At 35.7% G+C, this 25929-nt stretch overlaps 1 protein-coding gene across 1 annotated transcript in view; it reads right to left on the reverse strand.

Moving 5' to 3' along the window:
• Nucleotides 1-1114: 1114 nt before the first annotated feature.
• fxyd6 (FXYD domain containing ion transport regulator 6) overlaps nt 1115-25929 on the reverse strand; it is a 41303-nt gene continuing 16488 nt past the window's right edge. Inside the window, exons 2-8 of the mRNA XM_062060151.1 lie at nt 16494-16547; nt 12087-12110; nt 8979-9014; nt 8819-8893; nt 7142-7178; nt 5384-5433; nt 1115-5274 (exon numbers count right to left, since the gene is read on the reverse strand). Coding sequence (XP_061916135.1) covers nt 5237-5274; nt 5384-5433; nt 7142-7178; nt 8819-8893; nt 8979-9014; nt 12087-12110; nt 16494-16542 — 309 coding nt within the window. The 5' untranslated portion in view covers nt 16543-16547 and the 3' untranslated portion in view covers nt 1115-5236. The remainder of the gene's footprint in view (nt 5275-5383; nt 5434-7141; nt 7179-8818; nt 8894-8978; nt 9015-12086; nt 12111-16493; nt 16548-25929) is intronic.

The raw sequence follows: 25929 nt of genomic DNA on the forward strand, positions 1-25929 counted from the left end.
TGTTACGGTGCGGATGTTCTCCCGAAATGTGTTTGTCATTCTTGTTTGGTGTGGATTCACAGTGTGGCATATATTTCTAACAGTGTTAAAGTTTTTTATACTGGCACCCTCAGTGTAACTTGTATCGCTGTTGATTAAGTATGCGTTGCATTTGCTCGTGTGTGCGTACAGAAGCCGCACATATCTTGTGACTGGGTCTGAACGATGTTAGAATGGATAAAAAGCGGACGTGAAGATAGCTCGTAGAGTACGTTAAAGGTTAATTTGTTCAACCTTGGCCCGCGGCTTTGCTCAGTTTTAAATTTTGGCCCACTCTGTATTTGAGTTTGACACCCCTGGTCTACACTGTTTAAAGCCCCGTGAAGCTGCGGGAATGAGAGAGAGAAAAGCCGCGTTGTTACCAGTGATAAGAAGATGATTCTGAACAAAAGAGCGCGTTGTAGCGCATATTTAGTCAATAACATGTACCGTATTTTTCGGAGTATAAGTCGCACCAGAGTATAAGTTGCACTGGCCGAAAATGCATAATAAAGAAGGGAAAAAATATATATAAGTCGCACTGGAGTATAAGTCGCATTTTTGGGAGAAATGTATTTGATAAAACCCAACACCAAGAATAGTCATTTGAAAGGCAATTTAAAATAAATAAAGAATAGTGAACAACAGGCTGAATAAGTGTACGTTATATGAGGCATAAATAACCAACTGAGAATGTGCCTGGTATGTTAACGTAACATATTATGGTAAGAGTCATTCAAATAACTATAACATATAGAACATGCTATACGTTTACCAAACAATCTGTCACTCCTAATCGCTAAATCCCATGAAATCTTATACGTCTAGTCTCTTACATGAATGAGCTAAATAATATTATTTGATATTTTACGCTAATGTGTTAATAATTTCACACATAAGTCTCTCCTGAGTATAAGTCGCACCCCCGGCCAAACTATGAAAAAAACTGCGACTTATAGTCCGAAAAATACGGTACACACAACACTAATCACTTTTTTTTTTGGACATTTTAGGGGAAGCTGAGCTTCCCTTGGAGTCTTAGAGCAATCGCCTCTGGACTTGAAATAGTACCCGGTAGTAAATGACCACAAGAAGGCATCGTTATAAGTCTTCAGAGAGATTTATTGATATTAAATGTCAAAAGCACGACATGTTGCGACACAACAAGGCCTCATGCGGCAGTTGGACAAAAGTGTTTGTCGTCTTCAAAAACAGATAGTGAAAGTCTTGACAGTCTCACTGGTGATGTTTTGGTCAACGTCAACACGAGAGGCCTCTTTGATGAATAGAAAACCACATGTGTATGTCTACAGGTGGACTACTTATTCCCATTAGTGGCGGGGTAATGGCAGTGAGACAGCTGATGTCAAATTACTGCAGTGGATTTTAGCAGATTCGATTGTCTGGTACAACACGTGGACACACATACATTACATGTACATGCACGCTCCCGTTGTCTGTACTTTAATATACTGCATATTTATATATATATTTATACAACTGCGGTACATTTTCAAGGACATTTGACGACATAAGGAAACACACACAAAAAAAAACTTTCATTGCTTTCTAATAAGGGTACCCTTATGAGGGTTCAGAAATGCCTTCTCTAAAAGCTTAGTGGCCACATGCGTGGACAGCACCTTTTAGCTCTTATTTCCAAAATTGTGTACACTACTGAATTGGGGTCTTACGGCCGCTTATGTGGACACTTATACTGCCATCTGGTGGTGTCAGAAGAGCAGAGCAGAGAGCAGCTTTATTTGTCCATTCTTAACATGTACAAGACACATAAGAACTGAAATTACATTTTCGGCACAATCCCACGGGACCGCCAACGGATCAGCCACTTAGGGCGCTCCTTAAGAGTATAACATACAATTGAATTTGGAAAAAAAAGTGTAAAAATAAAAATTAGCATGTCACTACACATGACGTACACGTTTGTGTACTTATGGACTAAGTACATCATATCAAAAGATGATTCTTAGTTTTTATTCTAATTAGGGTCCAATAAGCCCAAAGAGAAATAAAAAAAGCATGTAAACAAACAGCTTGAGCCTTAAGAGGTTAATAAACAATTGCACAATACTTTTAGATCAAGGATTGCACAAACACAACACGACCGATCTCAATGAAACTGTGTGGACTTTTGGGTCGAGCAAAATAGCCCATTTTGTTTTGGTGGGTATAGTCATTTATTTTCACCTTTCGCTGTCACGGTCCACTTGGATCGGGTCAGATAAGTCAATTGTATATTGGAAGTGTGTTGGCCAAAATGTAGCACTGATGCTACCTTTACCAAGTCCTGCTGTTAATGCGGCATTTTGTGTGTCTGTGGCTTTCATGCTGACGAGCCAATGAGTGATCTAAATAGGTTCATCAGGTCTTCAAATAATTATGCAATTTGTCATTCTTACGCACACAGTTCTGGCTATACGAATAACAAATTGCAGAGCTAATGAGTGTTTGGTTCCAAGAAAAACATTGTTCATAACTTGTCCAGACACCATATATCACTAAGGAGTGGCACAGGAGGACGCAAACGTTATCAACACTTGCATAGCTATGTGAGCTACATTGCTAACATTACACCCACGTTTTAACACCATGCTAGGTTAGCATATTCGCCTGTCCAGGGCATGATGTTAAAGTGCATCCGGCAGTGGAGGCTCCTCTATGGGGTTTTGGGGCACTAGGAGGTTAACCCCTTTACTACTGTTACCCCAGGTGGCCCTTGGCAAAGGCCTAGTACCTGACTGCCCCCTAGCCAGGGATACGGTGAAGACCTCAACGGCGGAGCAGGCGGAAAACGGTAGATTTGAAGAACTACCACAACGGCTGCGATGGCGGATGAAGGCTGCAGCAGAAAAGGGTCCCCAGTCGTCTTGGACTCCATGCCACTGGACCCTGACCCGATTCTGTCAAGGATCGTGTGGCGACTGTCTGTGCACCAGTCTCCCCACGTAAAACAAAGTCACGCACAGGCATCCTCCATAAAGGGATACACCCCTACCAGGAGGATCGTCATACTTGTTCGAGTGACCGCCGATAAAAAATTTGCCAAATAACAACTAAATGATAAAACCAATACCCGGTGCCTGGGAATCCAAAGAACCAGTTGTTGGTACTTTTCTATGTGTTCATTTGTTTAATAATAAAATGGCATTTTTGTGTTAAACATTTAACGCTGAACCGATAATGCCTATGCTGTCCAGTTGTTCCACATTTCTGAATCTCATTTGCAAGTATTGTAAGTATTGCAGACTTTGCATGCAGTTGCAATTCCAAGACATTAGATGGCAGTGGTGTATAGGCTATTGTGTGTTGCCTAGTCAGGAAGTAGTCTTTGCCATTAAGCTGAAAGTCTAGTCTATGGTTGAACCCTACAAAGTGTTTATACTGTAAGTATTTTATATATTACACACCACCTGTTTGATTGTAACGTGCATCTTAATTGTCGTTTTCATTACCAAATTTGGAGGTGTTGAAATGGACATGTAAAATCGCTTATGCTAATCAGTTGCGGGTCTAAATTAGCATCGCTTTTTTAAAAGTGGTGCCTCGCTGCACGTTTGAGTGTTTTCGATCAGGCAGACTTGCTTCGCTGGCATGGAGAATCGCAACATTGCCTAGAGCCAGTCTGACTGAGTCCGCTCTGAGTGCTGCTTGACTGCTTGTGGTCCCGCCGAGTGTCTGAAACTGGACATGACAGAGGTAACGAAAAATGTCAGTACGATCTGACGTGAATCGTTAACCGTTAGGACTGACATAATAAGAGCGTTACCTTTAAAAGTACCAGTATTTATTCGACTGGTGGATTGTTGGCAGGCTTTATTTAAGATACACTATAATGCCGAAAGTATTTGGCCACACATCCAAATAATCAATCAGGTATAAGACCAAGTGCATGGAGACTGTTTCTACAAACATTTGTGAAAGAATGGGCCGCTCACAGGAGCTCAGTGATTTCCAGCGCGGATCTGTCAGAGGATGTAATCTGTGCAACAAATCCAGTCGTGAAATTTCCTCGCTCCTAAATATTCCAAAGTCAACTGTCGGGTTTATTATAAGAAAATGGAAGAATTTGGGAACAACAGCAACTCCGCCACCAAGTGGTCGGCCACGTAAACTGACAGAGACGGGTCTGCGGATGCTGAAGCGCATAGTGCAAAGAGGTCGCCGACTTTCAGCACAGTCAGTTGCTACAGAGCTCCAAACTTCAGGCGACCTTCTAATTAGCCCACGCGCAGTACGCAGAGAGCTTCATAGAATGGGTTTCCATGGCCGAGCAGCTGCATCTAAGCCATACATCACCAAGTTCAATGCAAAGTGTGTGGAGTGGGCCCCTTCCTCTTCCAAATTAAAGTCCATAAAGACATGGATGACAGAGTCTGGTGTGGATGAACTTGACTGGCCTGCACAGAATCCGAACCTGGACCCGATAGAACACCTTTGGGATGAATTAGAACGGAGACGGTGAGAGCCAGGCCTTCTCGACCTCACCAATGTGCTTTTGGAAGAATGGTGGAAAATTCCTATAAACACACTCCGCAACCTTGTGGACAGCCTTCCCAGAAGAGTTGAAGCTGTAATAGCTGCAAAAGGTGGACCCACATCATATTGAACCCTATGGGTTAGGAATGGGATGGCACTTCAAGTTCATATGTGAGTCAAGGCAGGTGTGGCCAAATACTTTTGGCAATATAGCATATGTAGTGAAGCAGTTGTTTGGTTTTCTTGGAGGGGGTTTTGTTTTTACAAATCAGGCGGGCATATACACGAGGTGGACTCATCACTTCAATAAACAGGCAAACTAATTCATATAGGGTACCCTTATTGAAAAGTGGAGACATTCCTAGAGTGTCAAAGCAGTAGTAGGGAGTACAAAACAAACAGCACCACACCACACGGACACCTGTTTTACCTTCAAATTGTGTCGAAGGTGCCATTATTACATAACAGCTGAGACACGGTACAGTACGGTACAGTAAAAGTGAAGGACATCTACATGAAGGCACGAGTAGAGACAAGAGCACTGAGGACTGCTACGTCACAACGAAGCACGACTGTGCTAAAAGGCGCATGATTTATGTACATTTTGTATCATAATGTGGTCATACCTCGCCGTATCATTACCCTATAACATGTCATCGATGCAGGTGATTCACGTTCATCCTCTCAGAAGGCAGTTTGAGCTGATAATGGAGGTGCTGCCTCAGTTTTCCGCTGGAGACTCTTTGGCAGCTGCTGCAGCTACACAGAGTGTGGAATACACGTTTCAGATCCCAAAGTGAGACTCCATTATGGATGTGTGTGTGCATGGGGGAGAGGAGCTGACATGGAGGTGAAAAGTGTATCTTACCCTTTGAGACGATAAGGTTTTCCTCCTGTGCCTCCTCATCTCCGGGGGCCCTGCAGGGGGGGGGGGAAAGGAGGGGAATAGAATAGAATAGATGTTTATTGCCTTGTGTACGGGTACAGGACAGTACAGGTACGTTGGAATTCTTGTTGTGCGTTTCTCCCGGTGTCAACTTCTACAAAAAACAAAAGTTAGAAAATAGAATGCCACCGTTTTGCATTAAAAAGTAATAATTTGATTTGAAAAAGTCATAATTTTATGAGAAAATATTGCAATATTACAGAAACAAAAAGAATATGAGAAATTGTTCCCAATTTTATAAGAGAAAAGTCGACACAATGTGAGAAAAAGACTGCTTGAAGTTATTTTTTTGTTTGTAATTGTTTTTTAATCTTCATTATTTATACACACACACACACACACACCCTCCCACACACTCTTGTATTTGTTACCTTCTTGAGACCTCTGAAAAATGCCTACCTCTTTAGGACCACCCTTTCTAGATATATAAAGATTTGTGTTTACAACATTAATAATTTATACATACTATGTAAATATAAAAAATCTTGTTGTGAAAAATTAGTTTGAATTTCACAAGAAAAAGGGCCACAATTTCACAAGAAAAACGGCGTAGTTTTACTCAGCACAAGTCAAAGAACATTTGTGCAATATTATGATAAAAGTTGGAATTTTACTCAATAACAGTCGCAATTTAAAAATGTTGGCAATTTTATGAAAAGAGTCGTAATTTTACTCGAGAAAAGTCACAATTTTACAAGGAAACTTTACAATTTGGGCAATTTTATGAGAAGAGTCGTAATTTTACTCGATAAAAGTCATAATTTTATAAGAAAACTTTATAATGTTGGCAATAACATAATAATAATCGGAATTTTTAAAATGTGACTATTTTACAAGAACAAAAAAATTGGCAATATTGTGATAAAAGACAGAATTATATATATGACGAATGTCACCGTTTTGCATTAAAAAGTAATAATTTTATATAAAAAAAGTAAAGAAAATTAGAAAATATTGCATTATTACAGAAACAGAAAGAATATGAGAAATAGTTCTCAATTTTATAAGAAAAAAGTTGACACATTGTAAGAAAAAGACCGCTTTTAGTTATTTTTTTGTTTGTAATTGTTTTTTAATCTTCATTATTTACTTCACGTTATTATTATGTCTCTGTGTACATATTTATTTATTTATTTTTGCATTAATTTTGGCCAAAGGGGGCGCATTTCAATTTCTTACACATACATGTTATTACATATGTTGGCCAGAGGGGGAGCGCTTTTAAAACCGACACACAGTCAATTTGAAAAATCACTCCTTTTTGGGACCATCCTCATTTTGTGAGACATTCTCTATTAGATGCAATGGTTTTCCTTATTGGGACCATGATTTATGTCCTAACTTGTTCACACCTCCTTATATGGAAGCTACTTTTCCTTGTTGATGTCTCAAAAAGGGTAGAAATACAAGAACACACACACACACACACACACACACACACACACACACACACACACACACACACAAAGACTACGAAGTTAAAAAAAATATATAGATATGTTGTATTAACAGGTAGACATATTAAACTAAACTGTACAGAAGTTATACATCCAAGCACAGTAATATAGTTATATAAGCACAGTTATATACAGTTATACGACCTGAAGCACAGGTCGCCATAGTAACCAGATGGTGTCAAGCAGCATGACAAAAGCGTGACAAGCGGGGACACGGGCATACCTGGGCTTCTGGCTGATACTGCAGCGGCATCGTCTACCTATAAGAATAACAGAAGGTCATATTTATGTCAACGCATGCAGTAATTTCATAATAATATCCAACACAAGAAGTGTAAGAAACATGGACTTGGATGATAACGCTCAGATTTGATTGACACTTAAGCACTCTTACACTTAAATCCAACTTTCTATGCTAATTTCTGGTCTGTCATAAATTTGGTTTATTGTTTAATGGTTTTTTTTTGGTCTTACTGTACTTTTTATTATTATTGTTTTATTGTTGTATATGGCCTTGTTGTCCTGTTGTTTGGTGCTGTCCTGTTCTTATGTGTTTGGCATTCAATGCCGCAGGGACGACAGATGAAAATGAGCCACTTGGTACAATCTTGCATATTCATTAATATGTACTGTCCCTGTTTTAAAAATAAAGTCAAAGTTTAAGTCAAATATCACACTTCTTTTAAACTATTTTTTTTTCTTCAAAAAAATTCACGATTTTTATCCAAATAACACAATTTCTGTTCTTTTTACAATGTAACAAGGTTTTCCAAAATAAATAAACTCAAGTTATGGAAAAAAATGCCAACATGGCACTGCCATATTTATTATTGGGGGGGTTGAGGTGGGGTGGGGGGCTGGGGGACGGGTAGCGGGGGTGTATATTGTAGCGTCCCGGAAGAGTTAGTGCTGCAAGGGGTTCTGGGTATTTGTTCTGTTGTGTTTATGTTGTGTTACGGTGCGGATGTTCTCCCGAATTGTGTTTGTCATTCTTGTTTGGTGTGGGTTCACAGTGTGGCGCATATTTGTAACAGTGTTAAAGTTGTTTATAAGGCCACCCTCAGTGTGACCTGTATAGCTGTTGACCAAGTATGCTTTGCATTCACCTGTGTGTGTGAAAACTGACATGATCAAGTTTAAGAGGTTGTTTAAATTAATAGTGCTTACAAAGTACAAAGAAGAAGAATTATGAGAAAAACTTCCAACCTTATTGAAAATATTCTTCATGTCAGTATGTTAATAATGACTGAATTAATTAATTACATATTACAAACTGTTGTATATACTAATTCATAGATGTTATTTTATTATATAAAAAGGTCAGTAAATGATTTTATATAATTGTAAATGCTTTGAAGTGGGGAAGGGGTAGGATTAAATAAGCTTTGCTTCTTCCTACTCCTTTTCGGGCATGATGTAAATGAAATGATATGAAATTGTGTGATGTATTATGATGTAAATGTGTTCATGTTCGAAATAAACTAAAAGAAAGAAAGAAAGAAAGAAAAGCCGTGGATATTATGTGATTGGGCCGGCACGCAAAGGCAGTGCCTTTAAGGTTTATTGGCGCTCTGTACTTCTCCCTACGTCCGTGTACACAGCGGCGTTATAAAAAGCCATACATTTTACTTTTTGAAACCGATACCGATAATTTCCAATATTACATTTTAAAGCATTTATCGGCAGTCCGATATTACCGGACATCTCTAGTGAATACGTGTTCCCCATACTTAAGTGTTACCAAATTGTCATAGGAAGCACTCCGTCATTCATTCATTTCATCCACACAAAAACCGGGTCGCCTACTGATCGCAGGGCCCTACGCACAGCGCGATATCTGCGTATAGGGAGTGGCGTCCATGTTTGTAATTATGCCTTTTATTTGCAGGGGTTTCCTTACTGAGGATGAGCAGGATTCCGAGGGTGAACAGCACCACAGCTAGTGCCAGTCCACAAATCCTCAGGCTCTCATAGTCTACAAAGCACAGAAGACACGATTCCTGTTAAATGTATATGTCCAAAGACTTGCGCACATGCTAGTAACTATAAACGACACTTACCGTAGACAAAGGGGTTGTCCTCTTTTTCTTTTTCATCTACAAAAAATGTCAAAGCAAACAAATTAGTCACACAAGTTTGTTGTGTTGTGTTGTTGTGAAATTGGTAAATGACAGATCGGCCCTAACTTAAATTGCAGAGGGTACAAGGGAGGATTAAGTCGTAGAGACTGGAGGCACAACTTTGTGTATAAAATAAAGTAAATATTAATAACCGATTTTATCATTACAAAATTGTTCATTCTTAAGTGACTTCTCAAAATGTTATTGTTTTGTTCTATTTTCTTTTATTAAATAGATGAACATTGTGTGTGTTTTTTGTAAATAAAATAAATGGGGAAAAAAGGTTTAGACTTTTTGCAATATTCTGCTTTATTATCATTTAATATTTCTCTAAAAACATGATATTGATTTATCTTTATTGTTTAACTTTAGCTTGTAATAATTAAAGGTTATTCTTGTGGATTTACTACTCATATTATATATTTTTTTAAATAAATGTATGTCCTGGAAGTGTATATGACTTTCTAATATTTGTAAGAATGTAATATTCTGATGTCGATCATTATTTATTTTGCTTTTTTCTCATAACATTAAAACTCATACAAATGTGACTTTTTCCTTTAAAAAAAATGAAGTTTTTCTCTTGAGAGTATATGACTTCTTCATTCAAAATCAATTTTAGTTAATTCTATTTATGCCTCACAATATGATGTTTCCTCAAAAATAATAACAATAATAGAATAAACTTTTAAATGTAAGTTTGTTAAACAAGTTTAAAACAAACTAAATAATTACCTTAACAAATAACATGAAGTTATTTTCTTAAATAGAGGACTTTTCCCACATTATATCACAACTTTATTTTTGTACTTTCTTCGTATCATTTTTAGTCTGTACAATTGCATTTGTTTACATTATGTATAAAATAAAGTAAACATTAATAAAGGATTTTATCATTACAAAATTGCTCATTCTTAAGTGACTTATCAAAAGGTTATTGTTTTGTTCTATTTTCTTTTACAAAATAGATGAACATTGTGTGTTTTTTGTAAATAAAATAAATGGGGAAAAAAGGTTATGACTTTTTGCAATATTCTGCTTTATTATCATTTAATATTTCTCTAAAAACATGATATTGATTTATCTTTATTGTTTAACTTTAGCTTGTAATAATTAAAGGTTATTCTTGTGGATTTACTACTCATATTATATATTTTTTTGAATAAATGTATGTCCTGGAAGTGTATATGACTTTCTAATATTTGTAAGAATGTAATATTCTGATGTCGATCATTATTTATTTTGCTTTTTTCTCATAACATTAAAACTCATAAAAATGTGACTTTTTCCTTTAAAAAAATGAAGTTTTTCTCTTGAGAGTATATGACTTCTTTATTCAAAATCAATTTTAGTTAATTCTATTTATGCATCACAATATGATGTTTCCTCAAAAATAATAACAATAATAGAATAAACTTTTAAATGTAAGTTTGTTAAACAAGTTTAAAACAAACTAAATAATTACCTTAACAAATAACATGAAGTTATTTTCTTAAATAGATGACTTTTCCCACATTATATCACAACTTTATTGTTGTACATTCTTCGTATCATTTTTAGTCTGTACAATTGCATTTGTTTACATTATGTATAAAATAAAGTAAACATTAATAAAGGATTTTATCATTACAAAATTGCTCATTCTTAAGTGACTTATCAAAAGGTTATTGTTTTGTTCTATTTTCTTTTATTAAATAGATGAACATTGTGTGTGTTTTTTGTAAATAAAATAAATGGGGAAAAAAGGTTATGACTTTTTGCAATATTCTGCTTTATTATCATTTAATATTTCTCTAAAAACATGATATTGATTTATCTTTATTGTTTAACTTTAGCTTGTAATAATTAAAGGTTATTCTTGTGGATTTACTACTCATATTATATATTTTTTTAAATAAATGTATGTCCTGGAAGTGTATATGACTTTCTAATATTTGTAAGAATGTAATATTCTGATGTCGATCATTATTTATTTTGCTTTTTTCTCATAACATTAAAACTCATAAAAATGTGACTTTTTCCTTTAAAAAAATGAAGTTTTTCTCTTGAGAGTATATGACTTCTTTATTCAAAATCAATTTGAGTTAATTCTATTTATGCCTCACAATATGATGTTTCCTCAAAAATAATAACAATAATAGAATAAACTTTGCTTCTTTTGACTCCTTTTCAGACATGTTGGATTGTGCAAGTGCAAACATGTGACAAATGTAAGTTTGTTAAACAAGTTTAAAACAAACTAAATAATTACCTTAACAAATAACATGAAGTTATTTTCTTAAATAGATGACTTTTCCCACATTATATCACAACTTTATATTTGTACTTTCTTCGTATCATTTTTAGTCTGTACAATTGCATTTGTTTACATTATGTATAAAATAAAGTAAACATTAATAAAGGATTTTATCATTACAAAATTGCTCATTCTTAAGTGACTTATCAAAAGGTTATTGTTTTGTTCTATTTTCTTTTATAAAATAGATGAACATTGTGTGTTTTTTGTAAATAAAATAAATGGGGAAAAAAGGTTATGACTTTTTGCAATATTCTGCTTTATTATCATTTAATATTTCTCAAAAAATATGATATTAATTTATCTTTGTTGTTTAACTTTATCTTGTAACGATGGAAGGTTATTCTTGCGGATGTACTACTAATCATTATTTATTTTCCTTTTTTCTCATAACATAAAAACTCATAAAAATGTTACTTTTTCATTTTAAAAAAAATTAAGTTGTTGTCTTGAGAGTATATGACTTCTTTATTCAAAATCCATTTTACTTAATTCTATTTATGCCTCACAATATGATGTTTCCTCAAAAATAATAACAATAACAGAATAATCTTTGCTTCTTTTGACTCCTTTTCAGACATGTTGGATTGTGCAAGTCATAAATCATAAGACAGTGTGACGTCTAAATACAACTAAAATCAAACTCATATTTTAGAGTAAAATACAAACTAATCAATGATTTGTAGTGATGTCATTATGCGGTTCTGCTCTATTCCCGAGTGTGTACTCATGTTTGTGTTGAGCGCACTCACCCTGAACATCCACGTCTGCTACAGCTGACAGTCATAGTCATCCACATTAGCAGCAGGAAAAGAAAAAAAAAAAAATCACACAAAAACAATGTGTCAGTTGACGACAACCATCAGACATCATCTATTTGAGGGGTGTCATTGTTGTGTGACGCAGACTTCACACGAGGGCAGTTCCTGTGTGGTGAGAAACAACACACACCAAAAAGCCCTCAAGTAGTCACTGATTTCATCACTGCAGAGGCATCAACCCTGCCTGCCTCCTTATGGACGCTCAGCATCCATGCATGCATGGGACTGTGTGTGTGTGTGTGTGTTCTTGTATGCTATCCTTCTTGAGACATCAACAAGGAAAAGTACCTTCCATATGAGGAGGTGTGAACAAGTTAGGCAAGGCAAGGCAACTTTATTTGTATAGCGCTTTTCATACGCAAGGCAGACTCAAAGTGCTTCACAGACAACAAAGTGAAACGAAAGAAAATAAAAGCAAAATTAAAATAAAAATAAAAACAGTGCGGACGTTAAAAGTTAAAAGATTAAAAGATTTAGCTGAAAGCTAAGGTGAACATACAAGTTTTCAGTCTAGTTTTAAAAGTAGTCAGAGTTGGGGAAAGTCTGACATCTTCAGGAAGTTTATTCCAGCTATTTGTTGCATAGTGACTGAATGATGCTCTCCCTTGATTCGAATTTACTCTTGGAACCGCTAACAGATTGGTCTCAGAAGGTCTTAGTGATCTAGAGGGCTTATATAGTGGGAGCATATCAGTGATATACTTGGGCCCTAGACCATGTAGGGATTTATATGTGAGCAGGAGGATTTTGAAATCACTTCTCTGATGTACAGGGAGCCAATGTAAGGATTTAAGAATTGGTGTAACGTGCTCACATTTTTTGGTCTTTGTTAGAACTCTAGCAGCAGCGTTCTGAACAAGCTGTAGCTGCCTGACAGTTTTTTTTGGGAAGACCTGCAAGGAGACCATTACAACAGTCTAGCTTACTGGTAATAAAGGCATGTACAAGTTTTTTTAAGCCTTGAGCTGACATGAGCCTTCTAAGTCTCGTTACATTTTTGAGGTGATAGTAGGCCGATTTTGTTACTGATTTGATGTGACTGTCGAAATGTAAATCAGAATCTAAAATAACCCCAAGATTTCTGGCTTTATTTGAGGTTTTCAGCGTCAGTGATTGAAGGTATTGGATAACTTTAAACCAGGGGTCACCAACCTTTTTGAAAGCAAGAGCTACTTCTTGGGTACTGATTAATGCGAAGGGCTACCACTTTGATACACACTTCAATAAATTGCCAGAAATAGCCAATTTGCTCAATTTACCTTTAACTCTGTTATTATTAATAATTAATTATATTTACACTTAATTGAACGGTTTAAAAGAGGAGAAAACATGAAAAAAATGACAATTAAATTTTGAAACATAGTTTATCTTCAATTTCGACTCTTTAAAATTCAAAATTCAACCGAAAAAAAGAAGAGAAAAACTAGCTAATTCGAATCTTTTTGAAAAAAAAAAAAAAAAAAAAAAGTATGGAACATCATTAGTCATTTTTCCTGATTAAGATTAATTTTAGAATTTTGATGACATGTTTTAAAAAGGTTAAAATCCAATCTGCACTTTGTTAGAATATATGACAAATTGGACCAAGCTATATTTCTAACAAAGACAAATCATTATTTCTTCTAGATTTTCCAGAACAAAAATTTTAAAAGAAATTCAAAAGACTTTAAAATAAGATTAAAATTTGATTCTACAGATTTTCTAGATTTGCCAGAATAATTTTTTTGAATTTTAATCATAATAAGTTTGAAGAAATATTTCACAAATATTCTTCGTCGAAAAAACAGAAGCTAAAATGAAGAATTAAATTAAAATGTATTTATTATTCTTTACAATAAAAAAATAAATTTACTTGAACATTGATTTAAATTGTCAGGAAAAAAGAGGAAGGAATTTAAAAGGTAAAAAGGTATATGTGTTTAAAAATCCTAAGGTTGTATTTTTTCTCTAAAATTGTCTTTCTGAAAGTTATAAGAAGCAAAGTAAAACAATTAATGAATTTATTTAAACAAGTGAAGACCAAGTCTTTAAAATATTTTCTTGGATTTTCAAATTCTATTTGAGTTTTGTCTCTCTTAGAATTAAAAATGTCAGGCAAAGCGAGACCAGCTTGCTAGTAAATAAATAACATTTAAAAAATAGAGGCAGCTCACTGGTAAGTGCTGCTATTTGAGCTATTTTTAGAGCAGGCCAGCGGGCTACTCATCTGGTCCTGACGGGCTACCTGGTGCCCGCGGGCACCGCGTTGGTGACCCCTGCTTTAAACCTTTCTTTTTTAGCACCAAAAACAATTATTTCAGTTTTATCTTCATTTAGTTGTAGGAAATGTTGGCACATCCAGTGTTTGACTTGCTCAATGCACTGGCACAGAAGATCTATGGGGCGATAGTCATTTGGTGATAGCGCTACATAGATTTGGGTGTCATCGGCATAGCAATGATGGTCAATGTTATTGTTTTGCATGATTTGTCCTAGTGGGAGCATATAGATGTTAAATAAAGTCGGCCCCAAGATTGAACCTTGGGGGACTCCACGCGTTACGCTGGTTGGTTCTGATACAAAGTCACCAATGGAAACAAAATAGTTCCTATCTTGTAGATATGACTTGAACCAGCTTAAAACTGTGTCTGAGATCCCCACCCAGTTTTCCAACCTGTCCAAAAGTATTGAGTGGTCGACAGTGTAAAATGCAGCACTGAGGTCCAAAAGCATTAATACTGAAGTTTTGCCAGAGTCTGTGTTTAGACGGATGTCATTTATAACTTTAAGAAGGGCCGTCTCTGTGCTATGAAGAGGTCGAAATCCTGACTGGAAGTTGTTGTGGCCGCCAGTAGAAACCAAGAAGTGATTTAGTTGTTGGAGGACAACTTTCTCAATTATTTTACTTATGTATGGTAGATTTGAAATTGGTCTGTAGTTGTTGATAACAGAGGCATCTAGGCTCCGCTTTATTAGAAGAGGTTTAATGACTGCAGTTTTGAAAGCCTTCGGGAAATTGCCCGATTGAATAGAATTATTAACTATTTGCAATACGTCTGTTGATAGGCAGTCAAAAACATTCTTAAAGAAGTTGGTAGGTAAAACATCAAGGCAGCAGGTGGATGACTTTAGAGCTGTCACCGTTTCCACTAGAGTTTTAGAGTCTATGGCATTAAAGCTTGCCATCATTGCTGTGTTACTTAGGACATAAATCATGGTCCCAATACGGGAAACCATTGCATCTAATAGAGAATGTCTCATTTGCACCCCTGCTGGTGAAATCTATATCAAAATGAGGGTGGTCCCAAAAAGGAGGGATTTTTCAAATTGACTGTGTGTCGGTTTTAAAAGTGCTCCCCTTCTGGTCAACATATGTAATAACAAGTGTGTGTAAGACATTGAAATGCGCCCCCTTTGGCCAAAATTAATAAAACAAATAAAATAAATATGTATACAGAGACATACTGTAATAACTTGAAGTAAATCATGAAAATTAAAAAACAATTACAAACAAAAGATTCAAAATAATTTATTTTTTTACAAAAAGCAGTATTTTTCTCACAATGTGTCAACTTTTATATTATTTTTGTTTCTCGTAAAAGTATTACTTCTTTATGTAAAATGATTACTTTTGAATGCAAAATGGCGACATTTGTCATATACAATTCTGACTTTTATCACAATATTGCCAATCTTTTTGTTGTTCTCGTAAAATAGTGAAATGTTTTGAGTAAAATTATGACTTTTGTGATAAATTTGCCAAGTAAAATTCAGATTATTATTATAATATTGCCAACATTTTAAAGTTTTCTTATAAAATTGTGACTTTTATCGAGTAAAACTACGACTATTTTCATAAAATTGCCAAACAGTTAAGCTTTTCTTGTAAAATTGCGACTGTTATTGAGTAAAATTCCAACTTTTATCATAATGCACAAATGTTCAGTTTTTCTTGTAAAATGTTGACTTGCGTTGAGTAAAATGACGACTTTTATTATATTACTGCCAAAATTCTTGTGAAATTGTGACATTTCTCTCGTGAAATCCCAACTCATTTTTCACAACAAGCTTTTTTATATTTGCATAGTTTGTAAATATTATTATTATTATTATTAATGATTATTATTAATGTTGTAAGTAACATTTTTTATATATCTAGAAAGGGTGGTCCTAAAGAGGTAAGCATTTTTCGGAGGTCTCAAGAAGGTAAGAAATTCAAGAACGTGTGTGTGTGTGTGTGTGTGTGTGTGTGTGTGTGTGTGTGTGTGTGTGTGTGTGTGTGTGTGTGTGTGTGTGTGTGTGTGTGTGTGTGTGTGTGTGTGTGTGTGTGTGTGGTTTAGAAGAGGGGGACACACTTACCAGCCACGCACACCAGCAGCGAGGAGAGGAAGAGAGAAATAGTTTCCATGGCAACTGTTGATATAGAGCAATATAAGAAAAGTAAGGGAGGGTGAGGGACAAAATGAAAGAAAATATGCCGTTTTAGAATGCTACTTCAGGGCACTTCATTAGGGACATATGTGGCATCAAAAACAACTACTGTACTGGCAAATTGCATTGGGTCATTGAACGCCACACCAAGTAATGTCATTATAATAATACATCATGCAAGCAGTACTGTTTGTATAACATCAACCAATGATGTTGTGATAAGAAGGAATCCATAGATTGAATAGATACAATGATGCACAACAATTAGTGGAAAATCTGATACATACACAGTATTATCATATTTTGAGGTGAGAGAAATCTCATAGAAATGTAATTGGAAGAACCCATCGTGTACTAAAGTGCTCTCTCTTAGTCTTGAGTGGTTTTATTGATTTGCTTGTAATGCATTATAGATTATGTTTGCAAGTAGGCAACACTAACACTAATGCTTTGTATCCACCTGGATGTGTTTGCCTATCAGCGGCATCTGACCTCCTCCAAGGTCCAACAATTGAATCAGCACCAAATTGTAATTCACACACTTTGGAACACAGATAGTCTGCTGTTTTTCAGAAGCTACTGCAAAAAGGTTAGTCAAAGATCCTCTATGTAACAGGAGCATTCTGCTTTTTTTTAAAGAATCTACTGCAAAAAGACTAGTCGAAGATCCTTTATGACAGGAGCATTCTGCTTTTTTAAAGAATCTACTGCGAAAATGCAAGTCAAAGAGCCTCTATATGACAGGAGCACTGTTTTTTTTGAAGAATCTACTGCAAAAATCTGTGTCAAAGATCCTCTATACAACAGGGACACTCCAGTGTTTTTTAAGAATCTACTGCAAAAATGCTGGTTAAAGATATTCAACGAAACAGGAGCACTTTGCTTTTTTTAAAGAATATACTGCAAAAATACTAGTCAAAGATCCTCTATAAGACAGCAATGCTCTGCAATTTTTGTAGGATAAACTGCAAAATGCGAGTCAAAGATTCTCTTTAAGACAGGGGTATTCTGTTTTATTTTAAGGGATCTACTACAAAAATGCTAGTCAAATATCAAATATCCTCTATATCAGTGGTCCCCAACCACTGATATAGAGGGGGGAGGGGGGGGGGGGTGCGATTATGGTATTTTTTTTTTGTCATAAAGAAATACAATCAAGTGTGCTTACGGACTGTATCCCTGCAGACTGTTTTGATCTATATTTATATATAATGTATATATTGTGTTTTTTATGTTGATTTAACAAAAAAAATAAAAATAATGTATTTTTTATTTTTTTTAATTTTTTTTATTTCTTGTGCGGCCCGGTACCAACCGGTCTACGGACCGGTACCGGGCCGCGGCCCGGTGGTTGGGGACAACTGCTCTATATGACAGGAGCACTCTGCTGTTTTTAAGAAGCTATTGTAAAAAGACTAGTCAAAGATCCTCTTTGACAGGAGAATTCTGCTTTTTTAGAGAATCTACTGCAAAAATGCTACTTAAAGATCCTCAACGCAACAGGACCACTTTGCTTTTTTAAAGAATCTACAGCAAAAATGCTAGTCAAAGATCCTCTATAAGACAACAGCGCTCTGCTATTTTTTGTAAAATAAACTGCAAAATGCGAGTCAACGATTTTCTGTGAGACAGGGGTATTCTGCTTTTTTTTTTTAAAGAATGTACTGCAAAAATGCTAGTCAAAGATCCTCTATATGACAGGAGCACTCTGCTGTTTCTAAGAAGCTAGTGCAAAAAGACTAGTCAAAGATCCTCTATGACAGGAGAATTCTGCTTTTTTGGAGTCTACTGCAAAAATGCTAATTAAAGATCCTCAACGCAACAGGAGCACTTTGCTTTTTTAAAGAATCTACTGCAAAAATGCTAGTCAAAGATCCTCTATAAGACAGCAGCGCTCTGCTATTTTTTGTAGGATAAACTGCAAAATGCGAGTCAAAGATTCTCTTTAAGACAGGGGTATTCTGCTTTTTTTTTAAAGGAATCTACTGCAAAAATGCTAGTCAAAGATCCTCTATATGACAGGAGCACTTTGCTGTTTTAAGAAGCTACTGCAAAAAGACTAGTCAAAGATCCTCTATGACAGGAGAATTTTGCTTTTTTAGAGAATCTACTGCAAAAATGCTAGTTAAAGATCCTCAACGCAACAGGAGCACTTTGCTTTTTTAAAGAATCTACTGCAAAAAATGCTAGTCAAAGATCCTCTATAAGACAGCAGCGCTCTGCTATTTTTTGTAGGATAAACTGCAAAATGCGAGTCAAAGATTCTCTTTAAGACAGGGGTATTCTGCTTTTTTTTAAGGAATCTACTGCAAAAATGCTAGTCAAAGATCCTCTATATGACAGGAGCACTCTGCTGTTTTAAGAAGCTACTGCAAAAAGACTAGTCAAAGATCCTCTATGGCAGGAGAATTTTGCTTTTTTAGAGAATCTACTGCAAAAATGCTAGTTAAAGATCCTCAACGCAACAGGAGAACTTTGCTTTTTTAAAGAATCTACTGCAAAAATGCTATTCTAAGATCCTCTATATAAGACAGCAGCGCTATGCTATTTTTTATAGAATAAACTGCAAAATGCGAGTCAAAGATGTTCTGTGAGACAGGGGTATTCTGCTTTTTTTTAAAGAATCTACTGCAAAAATGCTAGTCAAAGATTCTCTTTAAGACAGGGGTATTCTGCTTTTTTTTAAAGAATCTACTGCAAAAATGCTAGTCAAAGATCCTCTATATGACAGGAGCACTCTGCTGTTTCTAACAAGGTACTGCAAAAAGACTTGTCAAAGATCCTCAATGACAGAATAATTCTGCTTTTTTAGAGAATCTACAGCAAAAATGCTAGTTAAAGATCTTCAACGCAACAGGAGCACTTTGCTTTTTTGAAGAATCTACTGCAAAAAGGCTAGTCAAAGATCCTCTATATGACAGGAGCACTCTGCTGTTTCTAAGAAGCTACTGCAAAAAGACTAGTCAAAGATCCTCTTTGACAGGAGAATTTTGCTTTTTTAGAGTCTAGTGCAAAAATGCGCGTCAAAGATCCTCTGTATGACGAGAGAACTCTGCTGTTTTTTAAGAATCTACTGCAAAAATGCTAATTAAAGATCTTCAACGCAACATGAGCACTTTGTTTTTTTAAAGAATTTACTGCAAAAATTCTAGTCAAAGATTCTCTATAAGACAGGAACACTGTGCTGTTTTAAAAAAAATCTACTGCAAAAATGCTGGTCAAAGATCCTCTATATGACAGGAGCACTGTGCTGTTTCTAAGAAGCTACTGCAAAAAGACTAGTCAAAGATCCTCTTTGACAGGAGCATTTTGCTTTTTTAGAGTCCACTGCAAAAATGCGCGTCAAAGATCCTCTGTATGACGAGAGAACTCTGCTGTTTTTTAAGAATCTACTGCAAAAATGCTAATTAAAGATCTTCAACGCAACATGAGCCCTTTGTTTTTTTAAAGAATTTACTGCAAAAATTCTAGTCAAAGATCCTCTATAAGACAGGAACACTGTGCTGTTTTAAAAAAATCTACTGCAAAAATGCTGGTCAAAGATCCTCTATATGACAGGAGCACTGTGCTGTTTTAAAGAATCTACTGCAGAAATGCTAGTCAAAGATCCTCTATATGACAGGAGCACTCTGCTGTTTCTAAGAAGCTACTGCAAAAAGACTAGTCAAAGATCCTCTTTGACAGGAGAATTTTGCTTTTTTAGAGTCTACTGCAAAAATGCGCGTCAAAGATCCTCTGTATGACGAGAGAACTCTGCTGTTTTTTAAGAATCTACTGCAAAAATGCTAATTAAAGATCTTCAACGCAACATGAGCACTTTGTTTTTTTAAAGAATTTACTGCAAAAATTCTAGTCAAAGATCCTCTATAAGACAGGAACACTGTGCTGTTTTAAAAAAAATCTACTGCAAAAATGCTGGTCAAAGATCCTCTATATGACAGGAGCACTGTGCTGTTTCTAAGAAGCTACTGCAAAAAGACTAGTCAAAGATCCTCTTTGACAGGAGCATTTTGCTTTTTTAGAGTCTACTGCAAAAATGCGCGTCAAAGATCCTCTGTATGACGAGAGAACTCTGCTGTTTTTTAAGAATCTACTGCAAAAATGCTAATTAAAGATCTTCAACGCAACATGAGCACTTTGTTTTTTTTAAAGAATTTACTGCAAAAATGCTGGTCAAAGATCCTCTATATGACAGGAGCACTGTGCTGTTTTGAAGAATCTACTGCAAAAAGGCTAGTCAAAGATCCTCTATATGACAGGAGCACTCTGCTGTTTCTAAGAAGCTACTGCAAAAAGACTAGTCAAAGATCCTCTTTGACAGGAGCATTTTGCTTTTTTAGAGTCTACTGCAAAAATGCGCGTCAAAGATCCTCTGTATGACGAGAGAACTCTGCTGTTTTTTAAGAATCTACTGCAAAAATGCTAATTAAAGATCTTCAACGCAACATGAGCACTTTGTTTTTTTAAAGAATTTACTGCAAAAATTCTAGTCAAAGATCCTCTATAAGACAGGAACACTGTGCTGTTTTAAAAAAATCTACTGCAAAAATGCTGGTCAAAGATCCTCTATATGACAGGAGCACTGTGCTGTTTTAAAGAATCTACTGCAAAAATGCTAGTCAAAGATTCTCTATATGACAGGAGCACTCTGCTGTTTCTAACAAGGTACTGCAAAAAGACTTGTCAAAGATCCTCAATGACAGAATAATTCTGCTTTTTTAGAGAATCTACAGCAAAAATGCTAGTTAAAGATCTTCAACGCAACAGGAGCACTTTGCTTTTTTAAAGAATCTACTGCAAAAATGCTAGTCAAAGATCCTCTATATGACAGGAGCACTCTGCTGTTTCTAAGAAGCTACTGCAAAAAGACTAGTCAAAGATCTTCTTTGACAGGAGCATTTTGCTTTTTTAGAGTCTACTGCAAAAATGCGCGTCAAAGATCCTCTGTATGACGAGAGAACTCTGCTGTTTTTTAAGAATCTACTGCAAAAATGCTAATTAAAGATCTTCAACGCAACATGAGCACTTTGTTTTTTTAAAGAATTTACTGCAAAAATTCTAGTCAAAGATCCTCTATAAGACAGGAACACTGTGCTGTTTTAAAAAAATCTACTGCAAAAATGCTGGTCAAAGATCCTCTATATGACAGGAGCACTGTGCTGTTTTAAAGAATCTACTGCAAAAATGCTAGTCAAAGATTCTCTATATGACAGGAGCACTCTGCTGTTTCTAACAAGGTACTGCAAAAAGACTTGTCAAAGATCCTCAATGACAGAATAATTCTGCTTTTTTAGAGAATCTACAGCAAAAATGCTAGTTAAAGATCTTCAACGCAACAGGAGCACTTTGCTTTTTTAAAGAATCTACTGCAAAAATGCTAGTCAAAGATCCTCTATATGACAGGAGCACTCTGCTGTTTCTAAGAAGCTACTGCAAAAAGACTAGTCAAAGATCCTCTTTGACAGGAGCATTTTGCTTTTTTAGAGTCTACTGCAAAAATGCGCGTCAAAGATCCTCTGTATGACGAGAGAACTCTGCTGTTAAAGAATCTACTGCAAAAATGCTAGTCAAAGATCCTCTATATGACAGGAGCACTCTGCTGTTTCTAAGAAGCTACTGCAAAAAGACTAGTCAAAGATCCTCTTTGACAGGAGCATTTTGCTTTTTTAGAGTCTACTGCAAAAATGCGCGTCAAAGATCCTCTGTATGACGAGAGAACTCTGCTGTTAAAGAATCTACTGCAAAAATGCTAGTCAAAGATCCTCTATATGACAGGAGCACTCTGCTGTTTCTAAGAAGCTACTGCAAAAAGACTAGTCAAAGATCCTCTTTGACAGGAGCATTTTGCTTTTTTAGAGTCTACTGCAAAAATGCGCGTCAAAGATCCTCTGTATGACGAGAGAACTCTGCTGTTAAAGAATCTACTGCAAAAATGCTAGTCAAAGATCCTCTATATGACAGGAGCACTCTGCTGTTTCTAAGACGCTACTGCAAAAAGACTAGTCAAAGATCCTCTTTGACAGGAGCATTTTGCTTTTTTAGAGTCTACTGCAAAAATGCGCGTCAAAGATCCTCTGTATGACGAGAGAACTCTGCTGTTTTTTAAGGATCTACTGCAAAAATGCTAATTAAAGATCTTCAACGCAACATGAGCACTTTGTTTTTTTAAAGAATTTACTGCAAAAATTCTAGTCAAAGATCCTCTATAAGACAGGAACACTGTGCTGTTTTAAAAAAAAATCTACTGCAAAAATGCTGGTCAAAGATCCTCTATATGACAGGAGCACTGTGCTGTTTCTAAGAAGCTACTGCAAAAAGACTAGTCAAAGATCCTCTTTGACAGGAGAATTTTGCTTTTTTAGAGTCTACTGCAAAAATGCGCGTCAAAGATCCTCTGTATGACGAGAGAACTCTGCTGTTTTTTAAGAATCTACTGCAAAAATGCTAATTAAAGATCTTCAACGCAACATGAGCACTTTGTTTTTTTTAAAGAATTTACTGCAAAAATGCTGGTCAAAGATCCTCTATAAGACAGGAACACTGTGCTGTTTTAAAAAAATCTACTGCAAAAATGCTGGTCAAAGATCCTCTATATGACAGGAGCACTGTGCTGTTTTGAAGAATCTACTGCAAAAATGCTAGTCAAAGATTCTCTATATGACAGGAGCACTCTGCTGTTTCTAACAAGGTACTGCAAAAAGACTTGTCAAAGATCCACAATGACAGAATAATTCTGCTTTTTTTAGAGAATCTACAGCAAAAATGCTAGTTAAAGATCTTCAACGCAACAGGAGCACTTTGCTTTTTTAAAGAATCTACTGCAAAAATGCTAGTCAAAGATCCTCTATATGACAGGAGCACTCTGCTGTTTCTAAGAAGCTACTGCAAAAAGACTAGTCAAAGATCCTCTTTGACAGGAGCACTCTGCTTTTTTAGAGTCTACTGCAAAAATGCGCGTCAAAGATCCTCTGTATGACGAGAGAACTCTGCTGTTTTTTAAGAATCTACTGCAAAAATGCTAATTAAAGATCTTCAACGCAACATGAGCCCTTTGTTTTTTTAAATAATTTACTGCAAAAATTCTAGTCAAAGATCCTCTATAAGACAGGAACACTGTGCTGTTTTAAAAAAATCTACTGCAAAAATGCTGGTCAAAGATCCTCTATATGACAGGAGCACTCTGCTGTTTCTAAGAAGCTACTGCAAAAAGACTTGTCAAAGATCCTCAATGACAGAATAATTCTGCTTTTTTAGAGAATCTACAGCAAAAATGCTAGTTAAAGATCCTCAACGCAACAGGAGCACTTTGCTTTTTTAAAGAATCTACTGCAAAAATGCTAGTCAAAGATCCTCTATATGACAGGAGCACTCTGCTGTTTCTAAGAAGCTACTGCAAAAAGACTAGTCAAAGATCCTCTTTGACAGGAGCATTTTGCTTTTTTAGAGTCTACTGCAAAAATGCGCGTCAAAGATCCTCTGTATGACGAGAGAACTCTGCTGTTTTTTAAGAATCTACTGCAAAAATGCTAATTAAAGATCTTCAACGCAACATGAGCCCTTTGTTTTTTTTAAAGAATTTACTGCAAAAATGCTAGTCAAAGATCCTCTATACAAGACAGCAGCGCTATGCTATTTTTTGTAGAATAAACTGCAAAATGCGAGTCAAAGATGTTCAGTGAGACAGGGGTATTCTGCTTTTTTTTTTAAAGAATCTACTGCAAAAATGCTAGTCAAAGATTCTCTATATGACAGGAGCACTCTGCTGTTTCTAACAAGGTACTGCAAAAAGACTTGTCAAAGATCCTCAATGACAGAATAATTCTGCTTTTTTAGAGAATCTACAGCAAAAATGCTAGTTAAAGATCTTCAACGCAACAGGAGCACTTTGCTTTTTTAAAGAATCTACTGCAAAAATGCTAGTCAAAGATCCTCTATATGACAGGAGCACTCTGCTGTTTCTAAGAAGCTACTGCAAAAAGACTAGTCAAAGATCCTCTTTGACAGGAGCACTCTGCTTTTTTAGAGTCTACTGCAAAAATGCGCGTCAAAGATCCTCTGTATGACGAGAGAACTCTGCTGTTTTTTAAGAATCTACGGCAAAAATGCTAATTAAAGATCTTCAACGCAACATGAGCCCTTTGTTTTTTTAAAGAATTTACTGCAAAAATTCTAGTCAAAGATCCTCTATAAGACAGGAACACTGTGCTGTTTTAAAAAAATCTACTGCAAAAATGCTGGTCAAAGATCCTCTATATGACAGGAGCACTGTGCTGTTTTGAAGAATCTACTGCAAAAAGGCTAGTCAAAGATCCTCTATATGACAGGAGCACTCTGCTGTTTCTAAGAAGCTACTGCAAAAAGACTAGTCAAAGATCCTCTTTGACAGGAGCATTTTGCTTTTTTAGAGTCTACTGCAAAAATGCGCGTCAAAGATCCTCTGTATGACGAGAGAACTCTGCTGTTTTTTAAGAATCTACTGCAAAAATGCTAATTAAAGATCTTCAACGCAACATGAGCCCTTTGTTTTTTTAAATAATTTACTGCAAAAATTCTAGTCAAAGATCCTCTATATGACAGGAGCACTGTGCTGTTTTGAAGAATCTACTGCAAAAAGGCTAGTCAAAGATCTTCCTATTAGACAGGTGAGCCCGTCTGCTTCTTGAGAAACGACTGAACTATCCCTACTCAAAGATCCTCAAATGAGACGATCCCTGCTCTGTTGCTGTCTAATGTTAGAAATGCCTGAGGACACGGGTTGTTTTTATGAATATCACATTAATTTTCTGGCAGAAATGAACACTTCATCATCATCATCATCATTTTTATTTATCTCCTTCATTGATGTGCATCTTTGATAGACAATTATACCACAATTATTCAGTTACACCGTTACACACCAATGCCTGAGAAGGAGCAGGATGAAGAAAAATCTTATATTTTCCTGCCCCCTTCACATAATACATAGTCTTACTTAATGATATGTGAACCAACAATTACATCCAAATATAACGAAAACAAAACAAAACAAAACAAAACAAAAAAAACACAAGTGCAAAACTTCATGAAGTACAAACCGAACAAAAATACAAAAGAAGTAATATACAGGTACACCTCACAGGATGATACAAAACAGATACAAAACCAGGCAAAAAACAAGTAAATTAATAAATATAAAGCAAAATGTAAACACTTATGGCTGTCCATATGATTTTATTGTTCTGTCTTTATATATTTTTTTCAATTTGAATATATTTTTACAATCTTTTATCTCATTATAAAGAGAATTCCATAGTTTAACCCCCACCACTGATATACACATTTGTTTTAAAGTTGTCCTTGAATACTGATGTTGGAAATGACCTTT

The sequence above is a fragment of the Entelurus aequoreus genome, linkage group LG10, assembly GCF_033978785.1.
Source record: "Entelurus aequoreus isolate RoL-2023_Sb linkage group LG10, RoL_Eaeq_v1.1, whole genome shotgun sequence".
Classification (NCBI taxonomy): Eukaryota; Metazoa; Chordata; class Actinopteri; order Syngnathiformes; family Syngnathidae; genus Entelurus; species Entelurus aequoreus.